The 15,152-nt window shown below is 38.1% G+C and overlaps 1 protein-coding gene across 1 annotated transcript; it reads right to left on the reverse strand.

The window, feature by feature from the left end:
* Positions 1 to 1,242: 1,242 nt before the first annotated feature.
* NAPG (NSF attachment protein gamma) lies at positions 1,243 to 15,132 on the reverse strand. The gene is made up of 12 exons (XM_052787394.1): positions 14,973 to 15,132; positions 12,816 to 12,883; positions 11,574 to 11,658; positions 10,949 to 10,966; positions 10,347 to 10,377; positions 9,788 to 9,897; positions 9,590 to 9,656; positions 8,793 to 8,863; positions 7,557 to 7,635; positions 6,968 to 7,047; positions 5,339 to 5,468; positions 1,243 to 4,282 (listed from the first exon to the last, which is right to left on the reverse strand). The coding sequence occupies exons 1-12, from the start codon at positions 15,026 to 15,028 to the stop codon at positions 4,133 to 4,135; spliced, it is 945 nt and encodes a 314-aa protein (XP_052643354.1). The 5' UTR covers positions 15,029 to 15,132; the 3' UTR covers positions 1,243 to 4,132.
* Between the last annotated feature and the right edge of the window lie 20 nt (positions 15,133 to 15,152).

The following is a 15,152-nucleotide window of genomic DNA, read 5'->3' on the forward strand; positions in this document are numbered from 1 at the left end:
AAAGAAAATCCCCTCCCCCCAATCTGTAACAGAATTACAAATTAAACTTTGGGAGAAAACACTATATCAATCTATAGAGCTGCTTAAACATACATCAGTGACACTTTAGCATATAAGTAAAATTACACAGGTAAAGCATGAATCATTCCAAAACCAAACTAACCTTCCTCTTCATCCCACTCCCAAGCCTTGGTTTTAAGTCAGCAAAAACCCATGACCTAAACAGCAATTAAGTCACTTAGACATGTTCTTGCTTGTCAGAAAACACCATTTCTCAAATTATCCTTGCTAGAAATGAATGCTGAAGTTCTAATAGCTAGGGTATCCTCCACATTCAACTGACCCTCAGTCGGTTTGGTCTGGACACCTCTTTTAGCCTCCAGCAGAGCCCAGAGGCACACACGATACATCTGTCAGTCAGTATCGATACGCAAAGCACAGTTTGGTGCAAGAACCTTTCTCACGTCTCTGCAGCTCCCATTAACATTCTCAGTCCTTTCTGGATTTCAGCACATTCAGGTAAATCTTGGAGTATATTTGTGTATTCTTCCAGAAGACTGCTAGAGTTTGCTACACATTTAACTAGCCTAACTGTGGAAAAAAGTGCTGTATCTCTATGGCAGATGTAAGAATCTGTATGTCCTCCTCATTATTAGAAAGTCTTTTTTTAAACCATAGCTATGCCTTGCATAATTAGCCAAGATTAAGGAATACTAAGGACTAGAGAATCAATTATTTCTACGTGTTGTTAAAGTTGACAAATTCAGGTCTGACAATCACCCAATATAACAATTCTGTTTTCTGAATACAAGCCTTTGGGAAGTGAAGTGATAACAATGAACCACCAAGATGTTACAATCAGTGGAGAGGCAAAACACATACATGCCTTTTATTCTGAGTGGATAGAATTGCCTGAGATGTGTCACCATCTCAAATAATGAAAGCCAGCAAAGGTACCAAAGGGTCAGTTAGAAAAACAAAAATCACAGGATAAATGAAATGGGCTGTAAGCCAATGTCTCATGAATAAGCCACAACGATTGGACACCAACTGACTTTCAACACTCAAACCTGAGCCAGTAGGTTCCCAGGACTTAGTCTTTGACCACATAATATACCTGCAACACTTGGTGACAAGATCTGCACAGTCACATACAAAATCTGCTTGAGATTAAACACAATATTCATTTTCAGATAGTGGTGCTCAGCAGAACCTATCAACAACAGGGAAAGCTAGCAAAAATGCATTAGTTTCATGTTTTATTTTTTATGTTGGTGAAACACACAGCCTCTTTCAAGAAGCAGCATCTGTAGAGCTGTTACAAACACATTTTGTACTCTAATACACCACAGATTTGGAAAAAGAACAAATAAAGCACAGGTTTCACACTGCACTTGGGCATACTGGATCTTAAGTTGCAGAGGATTTAGAAATCTTCTGAGTTTACATATACATTGCATTGGCCATCGCTCAGCCTTCATGCACAACTTATTTTTCTTACAGTCAACACTGGGTTTGGAAACTTTCTTGCTGTAAATGGTGTCTTCCACTTTAAATCACTGAAATGATATTTACATAATAAGTGTGCAAATTGCTTTGAAAGAGACACAAACACTAACACATAATATACAGACAGCTTCTTCTATAGTTAAACATTTACTAAAAGGCAGTTAACATTCCTATCACAATTTCATTGCCTAAAATAGGAGAATAAGTTATATAAAATAGACCATCTTATTTTCAGACACTTCAATTTCTGCAGATTTGGTCTTTGCAGCAACATTGCAATCAAAGATTAAAATTCTACTCCTAAGATTCAGAGAAGCCCCTTTCAATTTAATGGCAGCTTAACATGTTTAGGTACAAGTTACTTTTGTCCCAGATTTTCCACACTTGGCACAAGGAAAAAAGCAAAAAGCTGGGGGAGTGCGAAGACAGTCTTGCACATCTATTTTTTTTTTTGGCAATATGAAAAATATGCTTTAAGAATCCAATGCATAAATTTCAATTTTTCTTTTAAGGGCCTGTTAGCATTACAAGCACAGTTTAAATAAAGTCTGCAAGTTCTTTCACAGAGCACACAAGGCTCCCAATTTTTATTCTTATACATGCCATCTTCTCAGATATATACAATTGTTCACACACACACAAAAAAGTAGACTCCTTGGGACCATTCAACAAAACTGATTTCAGAATTGGATGCAGCAGGAAATGCCTGAAGAAAACTACTGAGTGTTCCCAGTGCTCCTACATGTGTGGGTTTTTTTCTACTTGTGATAAAGACTCTCCATAAAAAGTGCATGGTCACCTTCATGAACAAATCCAGAGGGCAGAAGTTAAGTAAACTGGAGTGAGTTGCTCCAATGGTGAAAACGGATGAGTTACAGGAAAGTCTTCAAAACTATCTTTCATGTACACCTGTAATCATTCTCAGAGAAAAGCAACTCACTTCCTAAAATTTCGTTTAGACTATTTTATAGAAAACTTCTATATACATCATTATTAACAAAGGGAAATTAACCTGTCAGATAGTAAAAAACTACAGGTGTAGTCTCAAATAGCTTTAAAATGCAAGGTTATTACTACATAATACAAAGAGACTAAACTGTTTTTTGAACACCCATGAAATTGAATAGCTTGACTTTTACAGCAGCCCTACCTTCAAATTACGCTGTAGTTCATGCACCCATCACAATGCTATTGAATGCTATCCACCGTGAGGAAAGTGAGTATTAGCCCTCTAAAAGCTTACCTTCCTCACAATTATGTCTGACACACTGATGTCAGACATCACATATGTCAGACATATGCTTGATATTTTTTAAGACATCCAATTCCTTAATATGGCAGAAACTGTACCAACTCTTAACACTGTGCTTTTGGTGTATTATTTATTGAACTTTGGGCATCACGTATCACACACAAATCCCTGCTGGATTCCAAATGATCTCACCCTAGTGCAGATCTTTATTAGATTCTTCTGAAGAAAGAGACCACAGGTATAACTTCTAGTGTTGTCAACATTTAAGTATAAAATGGTCAAACACATTTAAGACACTACAGAAGCTTGCAAAACTAATGATGACTCGAAACCAAATAAAAATAGACAAGATGCATTAAAATTTGGTTACTTTGGATTCCGAGCTAGTTTGAAAAACGCCGTTTGTAAGAGAGCGCTGTTCTATGCTTTGAAAATATGAAAGAAAAAAATGTCTTTGTAGTGTATTGATTAGTAAATAAACACCTAGAACACTCATGAACTCAAACATATTATTGAAACATTCCACCTAAGTTTTTGTTAAACATTGTCTTCAGAGCTTTATATTCAACGCACATTATCTGCTACCTTCTGTTTCTTTTTTTGTTATGGCATGCTTCAGACATCGCTAAGAAAGCTTGTCCGCTCCTTCCATTCCCAAGGTGTACATTACAAACACTATGCACACATTTATTTCCAAAGACTTCAGGTCAATAAAGTTCTTGAGATGAAGATGTGTGTATACTTTTAAGCTTGCAAGATAGCTTCAAACTAGTTGACTTAGTATTTTCCACACCCACATGGATACTGCTTGCAAAGAATAAGGTATTAAAATAATATTCTGCAGTGGAGTAAAAACATGTTGAAAATAAACTGAATGCTCCCCCTAGTGCTTGTACTAGTGAAAAATCCTCCCTGGCACAGTCTGCCTTAAACAGTGTTAAACAGAAGATAAATAGCCAGATGCATGATGGTATATTTAACTCAGAAAACAAATCACAAACATATTCCTTGAACCAAAAAGTGTCAACTGTTGAAACCCAGCATTTAAAATTTTGTACCACTTCCCCTGCTCCAGTGCTTCTGGGGTTTTGGTTTCTTTTAAACTGTGCTTTTAGTAAAAATTTCTCTCAAATCTTTCCCATCAACTGAAGGCAGGGCCCTGAGGAAGCTCCTACCAGGTCAGAAATGAAGTCCAAAGAAGTTTCAAGATGACAGGTACAATCATGCTTTTTCTCCTGTATTGTACCCAGAAGCTGCCAAATTCATATTAGCATTCCCATATCACAATTGCAATGAAGCTCTGGTAAATCTGGTACCTTTGGATACGCTCAACATCACAAATAAGTCAGATATTTAAGACTATGTCTGTAGCTAGCATAGTCCACCAGAATATTCATCCTCCTCCTCATCAGCATGAGACCCCACTGCAGCTGGTCCTCTTGCTTTGTCTTGTGCAGCGTTGGGCGATTTCTTCTTGATTCCACCTCCTGGGACCACCAAGGTAAGACCAAGCTTGGCATACTGACAATAACAAGGCAAGTTTAATTTCTGTACTATCACTGAAGTAAAATCTTGTTGAATTACACTGCACAGAATTGACTGATGCTCACAATAAACAAGCAGGTAACATTCAGTCCAGAAAACACATTGATGCTGCTTTCAGAGTACGTTTTTCCAGCTTAGAAAAAAATGAACCAATGTTAGGCTTATTCCACCTCACACGCTCTGAGAATGGGATGCGAGATCTGTATTGATACTGCTTATTATAGAATAATTTGGCCACATCCACAGCTTCTGTGGTTCAAGCTTTACTTAAAAATAATTTTTCAGTATGCAGCTATGCATACGTTATCTAGTAATAGTTCATGTAAAACATCTTACAAGTGTTTTTCAGTAAGTCTAACACCTTAATTTTTCGTATTCGACACAGTAACAAGGTAAAATTAGTCAATACTGTTACAAAGTTTGGCATGGATGGATGTCTCCTTTACTTCACGCCTTTCCTATCCTTATACTTCCTACAATTTACAAGTACAATTTAAAAAAAAAAAAAAAAGAAGAAAAAAAAAAGAAGGGGGGGCAGACAACACACAACCACTTAAAATTAAAAAAAAAAATCTTTCACTAATTAGTACCCTGCTGAGGAATAAGCACTGAAAAAACATTCAACAATGCCATCCTGTAGGCATCATATTCTGTAATATTTACACACCCATATCAACTATATGGTATTTCTGAGATAAAGCATAAGCAGCAAACTGTTCTGGCCCCTAAGGAACCAAGCAGAAGGGAACTGAATTTTGGTCAACTCGTCAAACTCAGCAAATCCGTAACAAGTTGCTCTTTCACCTAAGCCTTCCCACCATCTGAAAGGAACAACAATGTGGGAATTTACATTAGCAGGCAGCAAAGTAAAAGAATACCCGATGTTCACAGGCACAGGGTAGGATGACAGAGCAAATCACAGTAAATACATGGACCCTGCCCTTCTTATTTTCCTCTACTAGAAAAAAAATATCTCTCAACCTGAACAAGCAAAAGTATTATTAAAAAAATCCATAGGAACCGCCTACTTACATCATTGTCCATGTATTTGAAGAGTGGCAAATTACAGACTTCAGAAACTTGATCCTGATCCTGCTGGTCATACCCTTCTAAAAGTTGCTCTAGTGCTGCACAGTCTTCACTTCCATTAAATCCTGGTATACTGAAGGAAATAAAGAGTTCATTTAGGGCATTTCAGCAATCTACTTGACACTCAGCTATTCCATCTTAAATGCTGCTGATCAATAGCAGAAGAGCAAGCAGCTTTTAAGAATCTGAAGGACTGCTTATTCCACAAAACTGCCTATAACCATTTGATTTCTCCAGGTACATGGATCATAACCATAAAATTAAACTTGCAGCAACATTAGTTTGCATGCTGAGAGTAAGACCACAATCATAGTCAAGACAAAAAGAGAGTATTAAATTTTTCAATTATTCCTGACCAGTCAATAAACTCTTCCTCTACTTTGCATACAGAAAAACTCTGTAATGAGTTTCTACATATAAAATACAAATTGAAGACTTGGAAAATATAAGCAAGATGTTTAAAGACTGATCTTGAAAAATTCTTCCTAGAAACAAAGTACAATTTAACTTACACATATGTTCAAGTCATTTCACTAAAAGCACAGTTTAAGCAAAAATATGTTGTTTCAGTATTTTGTTACTGAAGTCCTAATGAAAGCTGAAACACAGAGTTGCTGGGAAAGCCTCTGGAACTAGGGTTAAACACTAATCCAGGTTTTGATACCAGAATTTTCTCCTGGATGTGTAAAGAATGCCTTCTTCATTTCAATGTATTCAACTGGACTACTTTCCGCTTCCTAAATTATCTTCCAGTTCAAACAACTATCTAAAAAAAAAAAAGTCACAAAAAGTAGAAATCTTGCTTTTCTTCTTCCGATGTATGACAAGGGCAAGATCTCCTAGACCAACATAACCAGAAACGTAGTAATTCACATGCTGCAAACTTTTCTTTAACAAAAACATTTAGATTAATCTTTCCTTCAATCTAATCACCATACTAGATAGTTTAATTGATTATACTGGGATGCTGCTATTGTGCATTTTGAGACTGCATTCCATATTTCGATCCTCAAACTGTAATAAAATATGGTAATGGCAAGTTAGAATTCAACTTTTTAAGGGCCTCCACACATGACATTGCATAAAGATTCTGAAAAAAATAAAATTCAGGTAGCGACACCCAGAAATACCCACTTTTAATCCTGAACATTTGTTCACAATAGCTAATCCATCTCTGTTCTGTCTGAAGAAAAGACACAGCCCAAAGGATATCAGTAAGGCAAGAATCCCAGCCATAACAATATTCTGCTCAGCTTTTAACAAGGGAAAAAAAAATGGGAAGAATTTCTAATTTCCATCTCATTTCACCAGTCACACATAACTACTTCTTTATGAATAACTTTTAATTTTAGGTTCATTAAGAAGAATCACCATGGTAATTACAGCTGAACCTGTTAGAAGTGGAAAAAAATTCCTGATAGCCATATACCAGGGAATGCTATTATTGTACTGTAAGTCAAGAGAAGTACAGGCTTAAAATTTCTTGACAGCGTTTCCATTACTCTTTCATAAGAATACATCTACATTAATGAAATATTCAGTTTAAAATTACAGGATATGAAGTAGACTTACCTATAGCTTTCCCTCACACATCTTTCTGCAGCAACATAATCATTTCTGTGAAGATGAACTAAGACTTGAGCAATAGTTTTCTAAACAAAAACAAAAAAAACCCAACCTGATGATTCTTTAGAAATTAACAGTAAAATATGAGAAAAATACTGGACTGCTAATATTTAGTGTGAAAAAGGTCACTATGTTCCACAATAATTCTACGATACTAACACAAAAGAGTCAGAACAACATAGTGAGAAAGTAGTAAGCCACACCCTCAGCTAGTATGAAATAGATTATCTCCTGTAATATTGTAATGAACTGTTGCACCAAGTAACAGTTTTGTGGTTTGTTATTTTTGATAACACATCTTTATGTGTTTGTTGTTTTTGACAGCTCCTGTAGATAACAGTGTCTTATCTTCAACATTATAGTAGTGAAAAAAGCAGTTAGAAGTTGGGGACACATGCACTACCACAAATTCTCATTATTTGGCAAGAAACATATCCCAGATCAAGAGCTACATATTGTCAGTCAGATGTCAGCTGTCAGTAGTTACCCAGAAAAACTCAAAATGCACTGTCAGAAATTGTGTCTTAGAATTTACCTTATAGCATGTTGGGTAATTTTCAATTTCCTTATAAATACTTTTTTCCTTTTGAAGAGACAACGCAGCCTCATCTAATCTAAAAAAACCAAAAAAAGTTAGCAGTATCAGTGCCAGGAACACAGCATAATGAACATGAGGCTAATTACAAAGTGTTTAACTGATACACTGCCAAGTCTACTGGAATAAAAAGCAACACTACTAAAAATCAGCAGTACATCTTACTAACAGACTAGGTGAAGAAACATATAGTCAGCAGTTCCTTTTGTATATGTGCAGGCTAAGAACATCTCTTGTATTCATTCAGAGAAACCTCATTTTTCGTAACATTGTACAAGATGAACGCCTTGTTACGCACCCTAACAGATTTCTGTATGTCATGAGGTTACAATAAGCTATCACTAAGTCAGATATCCATGAACTTTCAATATTAAGTCACAGTAACTGCTTTTGAGTTTGAATACAATTTAATTATCATATTAAACTTCTAGAAATTAGCAATAGCACATGAGCTACAAAGCAGCAGAGCAACCAAGTCCTTCAGATGTCCTGAAGCTATGTTGACTTGCTTTGACACAAAGACTTTTAAGTTACTTTGTAAATTTCCTTTTCTGACTACAACTCTGCAGTGAAATAAAGTGTCTTAAACGTAGAGTTAGAAACCCAGACAATTTCTTAAAGGAACTATATGTTTCAGTGAAGCAAGTCTATGCTGAACTGCAGGTCAAGTTTGGTGCTAGCAATTAACAATTAAAATAAATTCCCATTGAGACTCCAAAATACACTCTTCTTTAAGAAGTCCAGAATCAGACTGCTGCAAACAGATTTCTTTCCTCAGGTTAGTTACCTAATTTCCCTGTTTTATATTCCACAGCTATAAAAGACTTTCAAGTACTTTCTACATATTAGCGCTGGAAGAAAAAGAAAAAAAATAATTCCTGAAGTAGTTTAAGAATTAATGAAAACTGGTGTATGTGCTTTCTAGCTGTTCAACAAACACAAAGGAAACAAAGACTTACAGCCCACATTCTCCCATCCCAGAACACAAAACAGGTGGTTCCTGGATGAACATGGCAATCCCACAGAAACTGCATTTTAGTTTGAAGTGTGTCTCAAAGTAAAATTAAGTAACAGTATATAAACCCAACAACAGGAAGAAAAAAAAAAACCACCAGTGAAAAATCACTATTAAAGATTCAATTACATTTAAAAAACCAAGAAGGCATAAAGCTATACCTGCGTCCTCTGACTAGAAGTCTTGATGCCTTCCCTAGCATTTCTAATGCTTGCCGCAAACGTTCTTCATTCTAGAGAAGATCAAAAAGAATTCATGCATTCGTATTTCATTTGCATAGAGTTAAGACCACTAGACCTTAATCTAAGTATGTCATCTGTAACTTAGAACAACTGTTAATTATTGTATCAGCAGTTCACACACTCAAGGGAAACATGAAGAGTAATGGCGCACCCAAGTCCCACAGCCAACTCCCGTACGCATCTACAGAGCAAAGTAACACCAATGCAAACTTGCTCATCTGGAAGCATGTGGCAAGTGACGATAGAGAAGAATGCCAAAGGCAGTAGCAAAAAGGCAAATCACCTGCTCACGGGATGGGTAGACTATTAAGCAAACTCTTCTCTTCTGTGCCTTGAAGGATTTCAAACTATTTTAGGCTCCAGGACTCAACAGCAGCCATGTTGCCTACCCTCTGGACTGCCCAACAAGAGGCAGAAAATTTGGCAACATACAAAATTCAGATTCAGTCAAGTCCCAAACTGAGAAAAAGGCAAAGCAAACTGACTCCTAACTTTTGTAATCTCCCCCTCTGCAGCATAAGAAGCCCTCAGCCTCCTTACTCAGCCACTGATGTGAAAGGAAGGAAAAATAATTTGGAACGTAATCTTAGGCTTTTTCTTAACTTTATAGCTGACCCTAAACACCAATTCATTCATCTTCGTATACTTTCTGGGACTGGAAAGTTCTTTGCTGGTGGAAAAAAAGAAAAACAACAACCTAAAAACCCCCCACTTACTTCAAACACTGATGCTGCTTGCTGATAGAGCTGCACAGCCTTCTCTGGGCTCACGTTTTCTATTAACCTGTAATAAACATAAATCATTTCTCTTCAGATGAAATATTTTTTACCTAAAAGCATCAAAAAGACAAGAAAGAAAACCAAAGATATACCCATGCCCTGCATGCATCCTAGCCACCAATACCACAGACTTACTTTCCAGCCCGTTCCAGTGCAATAGCTGCTGTGTCTGGTGTCCCGTTTTCCAGGTACATCATACTGGCTTTCTCAATCAGCTGAACTGCTTCAGGGAGTCTCTGCATCTCCTGCAAAGCAACAGTCAGAGGGATGTGCTTATGTACAATGAAACAAATCGAAGCAAACTGTAATATCTTATTAAGATTCTGATTTTTATTTACAAACTTGTAGAGCCAGTGAAAGCTGACCACCAACTCCATCAAATTCACTTGTAAGTACCAAACTTTCATGTAAGGCCTGAATTTGTGGTAGTTTAGAGAAGAAGCAGCACCACTCTTCTGTTACCCTCTAACACGAGGCACTCACCTTTTCTTCTACAAAAAGAAAACCTTTTTTTTTTCCCCATTACAAGTGTCACTTCCCTAATCTACCAAGGGTGTTGGTGAGGACTATGAGTCAACAGAAAAATATCACTTCAATATGCAATTCACTTACATATATTTGTAAAATGGTCCAGTACACAATATTCTTCATTATAAAATAGAACTTTTTATCAAAAACTGATAAATGAAAATACCTTTAACATCATGCCAGCTTGTTCATAAGCTCTGCAGAGAAAAAATTTACAATTTAGTTAGATATGGTGTATTTCAGCAAGCTGTAGTTACACAGCAAAGTTAACACGCATCAGCTATCACTTCACTGTTAATATTAAATGCTTTGAAGATGTTTCAAGTGTTTTATTTAATGAGACAGCATATGTGTAACATTATCTTCCACAAGAAATACTTCAACCACGCTCCCCACTAAAAATCTATTCTCATGATCTGACCCACAGGCACTATTTGGATTATTTGTCATTAACTGCTTGCTTTGAAGTACTCTTTAATTAAAAATTTCTTTATAAGCTCAACAGTGTAGAATTTCAAAATTACAAAAAGTTAATCTAAGAAAAAACATTTGATATCAAAAGATGCTGAAGAATGTCAAAATCATCATTTCTTCAGATGGCCATTGCAGGTTTTCAGACTTCCTAGCCCACACTTCCATTAAACTCATTTTGAAACAGCAAAATCACTTGAACCATACCATTTACTACAGCGAGATCAAAATGATAGTTCATGCTTGTACCATATGTCAGAAAATTTGTTTCAGATTACTCAGTGCTTCTATACTTACTTGGCAGCATGGAAGAGACTGGAAGTAATATTATCAAAGTCAAGGACAAAAGCCACAAAAATATAATGCAGAAAAATTGTTAGTGTACAAAATCTTACACAGGTACTAGTTTCAAAGCAAGGAATCCCCAAAAGGCAAATTGAACCTACGTTTGTAGACAAGGCATCAAAAATAAATGCTTCTAAGGACAGAATAAACGCAACATACCAAAGTATAACTGCATGTAAAGTTGTAAAAAGCACATTTATTTAAAATATGTTCCTGGTTACTAAATACTACTACAAGTACTGTAATTGTCAGAGTTGCATTTAGTTTATACTATCCATTTGTGGGTATTTTTAAAAAAATATATTAATTTCTGAAGCAGTACCTAGACATCTCAGGCACTTGTCAGCATCTTAACACTCCAGATGCTAATGGAAACAAGACAGATTTTCTAACCAAAAGAGTTCTTTAGTTTTCCCACTCAGAGCACACAGGAATAGTCTTCTAATAGACAACTTTGTTACACTGACAAAATGTGCAAATATATTAAATACATCTTCTACCAACCCCCATTAACCCATTCTAAGTAGCAACTAGTCAGCTTCTTGGAAAAAAAGAATATCAGTCAATGAAAAGATACGCTTTATTGTTTTCATGTGCCTCAGCTTCCCGTAAACAGGCTTCCCTTGCCTGGTCAAACTGCTTGGCATTCTTAAAAGCAACAGCTGCAAGAAATCAAATAAAGTTCTTATTTACAGCTTGCCATTTTCATTTTTTCACCACTTCTACTCAAGAATTTAGCCACCAAAAGATGCAAACAGATTCTTTAAATGAATAGTTACAGCTTACCAAGCTCTTCCAAAAAATCCCATCACAGTCCTCCTTGCTTCATTAGTCACTTAGTTACCATTAAAAACATTTACTGTCAACAACACATCCATGCCATCACTGTACCATATTGTGCATAATGTGTTTAGCTGGATTTTGGAACTCGCTCATTCTGTATTTTAATTACAGAACTGCAGGAATGCATATGTTTATAGTTTTAATCATTAGAGGTTATATAAAATCAGTATGGCAGGAGTAGAAGTATACCATCAACAAAGCATACCTATAACAACTTCCTCAACATAACCACTTCAGGGCACAAATATGTATTTCTATCTCCATTAGACTGATAGGATATTAAAGTAGGATTTAAAATAAATTTCAATTTATAAATGCTCCAGTTGCTCTTCCAAGTTTGTATTTTTTTATCCAGGCTTAAATGAATGAATAGGCATGCCTAGAGTAAGAAGCCAAAAAACCAAAATAAATTACTATTATCAAAAAGAAGAAAATTGTTTAAGAGCAAAAAGGAATCAACTAGTAAGAATTTTATATTCAGTGTGACACTTGCAGTGGAAGAAAAGGAGGAAAGAGATCTTACTATGCCTAAAAAAAAACACCTGGCAGCATCTCTCTAACATACTGAGACAGTCTTTGTCAGGACATACTTCATAAGATGATGAAAAAGCAAAGTTTTAAAACCAGCTCAAATATTTGTTGTTTTGTAGGTAAAGTCATGGGATTTGGGGGTGGACAAGTGAAAAAAGGAAAGCATTTTTATTACATGTAGTAATATATACAAAGTAGAAGTTGTAAGCTTGGAAAAAAATAATTTTGTTTTGACAACAATTCTAGATGCCCAAGTACAATCTGAAATTTATTTTACAGTGCTACTAAGAGTATTTTGTTGTTGTTGTTTCATCTTCTTTTGTCTTCACAACAGTTTTACTTAACACAGCAATGTACTGAAAATACATAAAATGTTATCAGAGATTAAGCTTAAAGAATACTTTGAAACCATAAAGTATATGGCCATATTTACAGCCATACATACCCGCCTTCCCATATTCAGTAGCTGCACTGTCATAATCTGGTTTCCACTTTAAGAATCCAGTTTTCAGACTAAAACGCAAGAAGAAAGGCCTATTAACAACTAGTAAAGATTTTATGTTTTACCTTCAAAGCACTTTAGATATATTTAAAACTTTAGTTTACCTCCAAAAAGGAGCAATTACCCATATGCCAATACTATGGTGGCATCACGACTATAAAAATAAATGCCGGCATTGTTAGGAATTGCATCAAACACTGCAATGATCTCCCATAGTCACATGCATCCTCTCTAACATGCTTCTGCTGTCCCCAGACAGTCTACACAAGCCCAGCTCCTCAACAGTAAAAAGTTAAGAGAACAAAAATACTTCCACCTACACCAACATGGTATCTCAAGATTTCTAATACCACAACACCTGGCAATATTTTTTGTTACACATCACGAAGTTTCCAGTGTTCCTCTATGGTAATTTTTTGCTGCTGAGAATTATCAAAGACTCTCCATTGCATACACAAATGAAAGAATTTAGTTACCAACACAAAGACAAAGCCTCATGTGTCATTTATATGTCTACAATAGATCATGACACTAAATGGTGCCATGCACACACACGCAGATATACATATAGGGAAAAATATACATTGCAAAACAAGGTGAGTCATCAGGCAACGCTGATTTCAATTTCATGACTTCCTCACTTCTAAAACAAATATAAAAATTCCCATAACTTTAGAGTCCACTTCCATATTTGTTGCAGGCAGACACTTCAGATGCAATATACGCTTAGTTCGGAAAAACAGTTGTATATAGACTATGTTGGTTTTGTTTTCTTACTTGGATGAAAACCACAGTATGTAACTCTAAAGCAAGCCTTTATATTGTGTTATTTTTATCACAGGCAAAGTCTCAAACGCATTGAGCTGAAATACACAACGCTTTAATACACACACAACTTAAGATGTAGGTGCCTTTTACTTCAAATGCTTTCCAGGATAAGCTTAAAATGAATTCCACTGAAAGGCACTTTTGGTCAAGTAATTTGACTAAGATACTCTGGTACAGACTTTTTTATTCTGAGGAGGTCTCTCCTCTATCACAGTTTATACTTTCGATCCATGATTTCCAGATGGCCCGTCACTATTCTTACTAAAATTATAGCATCTCTGGATTAGTCAGCTGTATTACATCTATACTGTAGTCTGTGAAATTGAGACTTACAAGCAGAATGGCTATATTCAGTGTTAAAATCCACATTAAAAGACTATCATATGTAGATGTTAAAGCCTCTAAGCTAAATGTCAGCACAGGTCTTTGAGGCCATCTAAAAAGAAACAACCGCACATTTCTCACAGGTGGGGAGCAAACAAATACACACACACACACCCCCACCTCAGCAAGGTGAAGCTCTTTATTCACCACAATCCCCCTAAGTCTTTTCTCCCGCTTACCTTTCTCCCACTAACTTGAGCAGAAGCGACTCCCCTCCCCTTCCCCTTCGGGCCAGGGCAATAAAGGTTGCCTGGCCCTTGAGGAAACTGCCCAGGCCTCCAAGCCCTACAGCCTCGCCGACACGACTTCTCCGGTTTAGGGCCGCTTTATTCTCCCAGTTCGGGGACGAAGGGTGCCCTTTAGCAGCCAACCCCCCTAGGGAGGGGCCCCCGAGGCAGAAGAGGGGCCAAGCGGCCACGTCCTCCGACTCCCTCCGCACCTCCCTCCCCTTCCCCCGCGGTCACCTCGCCTGGCACCTGCCGTATCCCTCAGCCCCGCGCGTCGGCCACCCCCCCCCCGGGCCCCACCACTCCGCGCAAGGCATCATGGGAGCTGTAGTTCGCCCGAAGCCTCCTCTCCCCGCACAGGCGCCGGCAAGAACTACAACTCCCAAGAACGCGCCGCCCCCCTCGCCCCCCCGCGGCCCCGGGGCGAGGAGGGGGTGCCCAGCCGCCGGGCGAAGCCTGCGGACGGCAGCCCCAGGGCTCAGAGGCCGCGGGAGAGGGCGGCCGCGGCGGCAAGCAGCGCGCTCCGCGGAGCCCCGCTCGAGCAGGAGGCGACACGACGCCCGCATAGGGCGGGACAGCCGGGCGGGCCTGACGGCCCGGGCGCTGAGCCGGCAGCCGTCGCACCCGCTCGCCAGCTTCCCCCACCCTCCCCTCCGCTCACTATTTCTCCGCCTTAGCGATGTGCTCGAGCGCCTCGTTAATCTTCTGCGCCGCCATCTCGCCAGCGCGGCGGGCCTGCCCCTCCGGCCCAGCACCCCTCCGCCTCCCTGCGCTCCCGTTACGGAACGCCGCGGGGCTCACGGGGCCTCGAGGGGAGGGGCTCGGCCCTCCGCGGCCTCAC

This window comes from Harpia harpyja, chromosome 5, assembly GCF_026419915.1.
Source record: "Harpia harpyja isolate bHarHar1 chromosome 5, bHarHar1 primary haplotype, whole genome shotgun sequence".
Lineage (NCBI taxonomy): Eukaryota > Metazoa > Chordata > Aves > Accipitriformes > Accipitridae > Harpia > Harpia harpyja.

Bases quoted from the DNA above. Each gene is read 5' to 3' on its own strand.
- NAPG (XM_052787394.1), bottom strand. From the start codon at position 15,028: ATGGCGGCGCAGAAGATTAACGAGGCGCTCGAGCACATCGCTAAGGCG. The intron at 7,636-8,792 runs GTATAGCTTTAT...TGGTTTTTTTAG, and splicing joins CTTCTAGTCAGAGGACGCAG to ATTAGATGAGGCTGCGTTGT. The intron at 5,469-6,967 runs GTAAGTCTACTT...TATTTCCTTCAG, and splicing joins TGTGTGAGGGAAAGCTATAG to TATACCAGGATTTAATGGAA.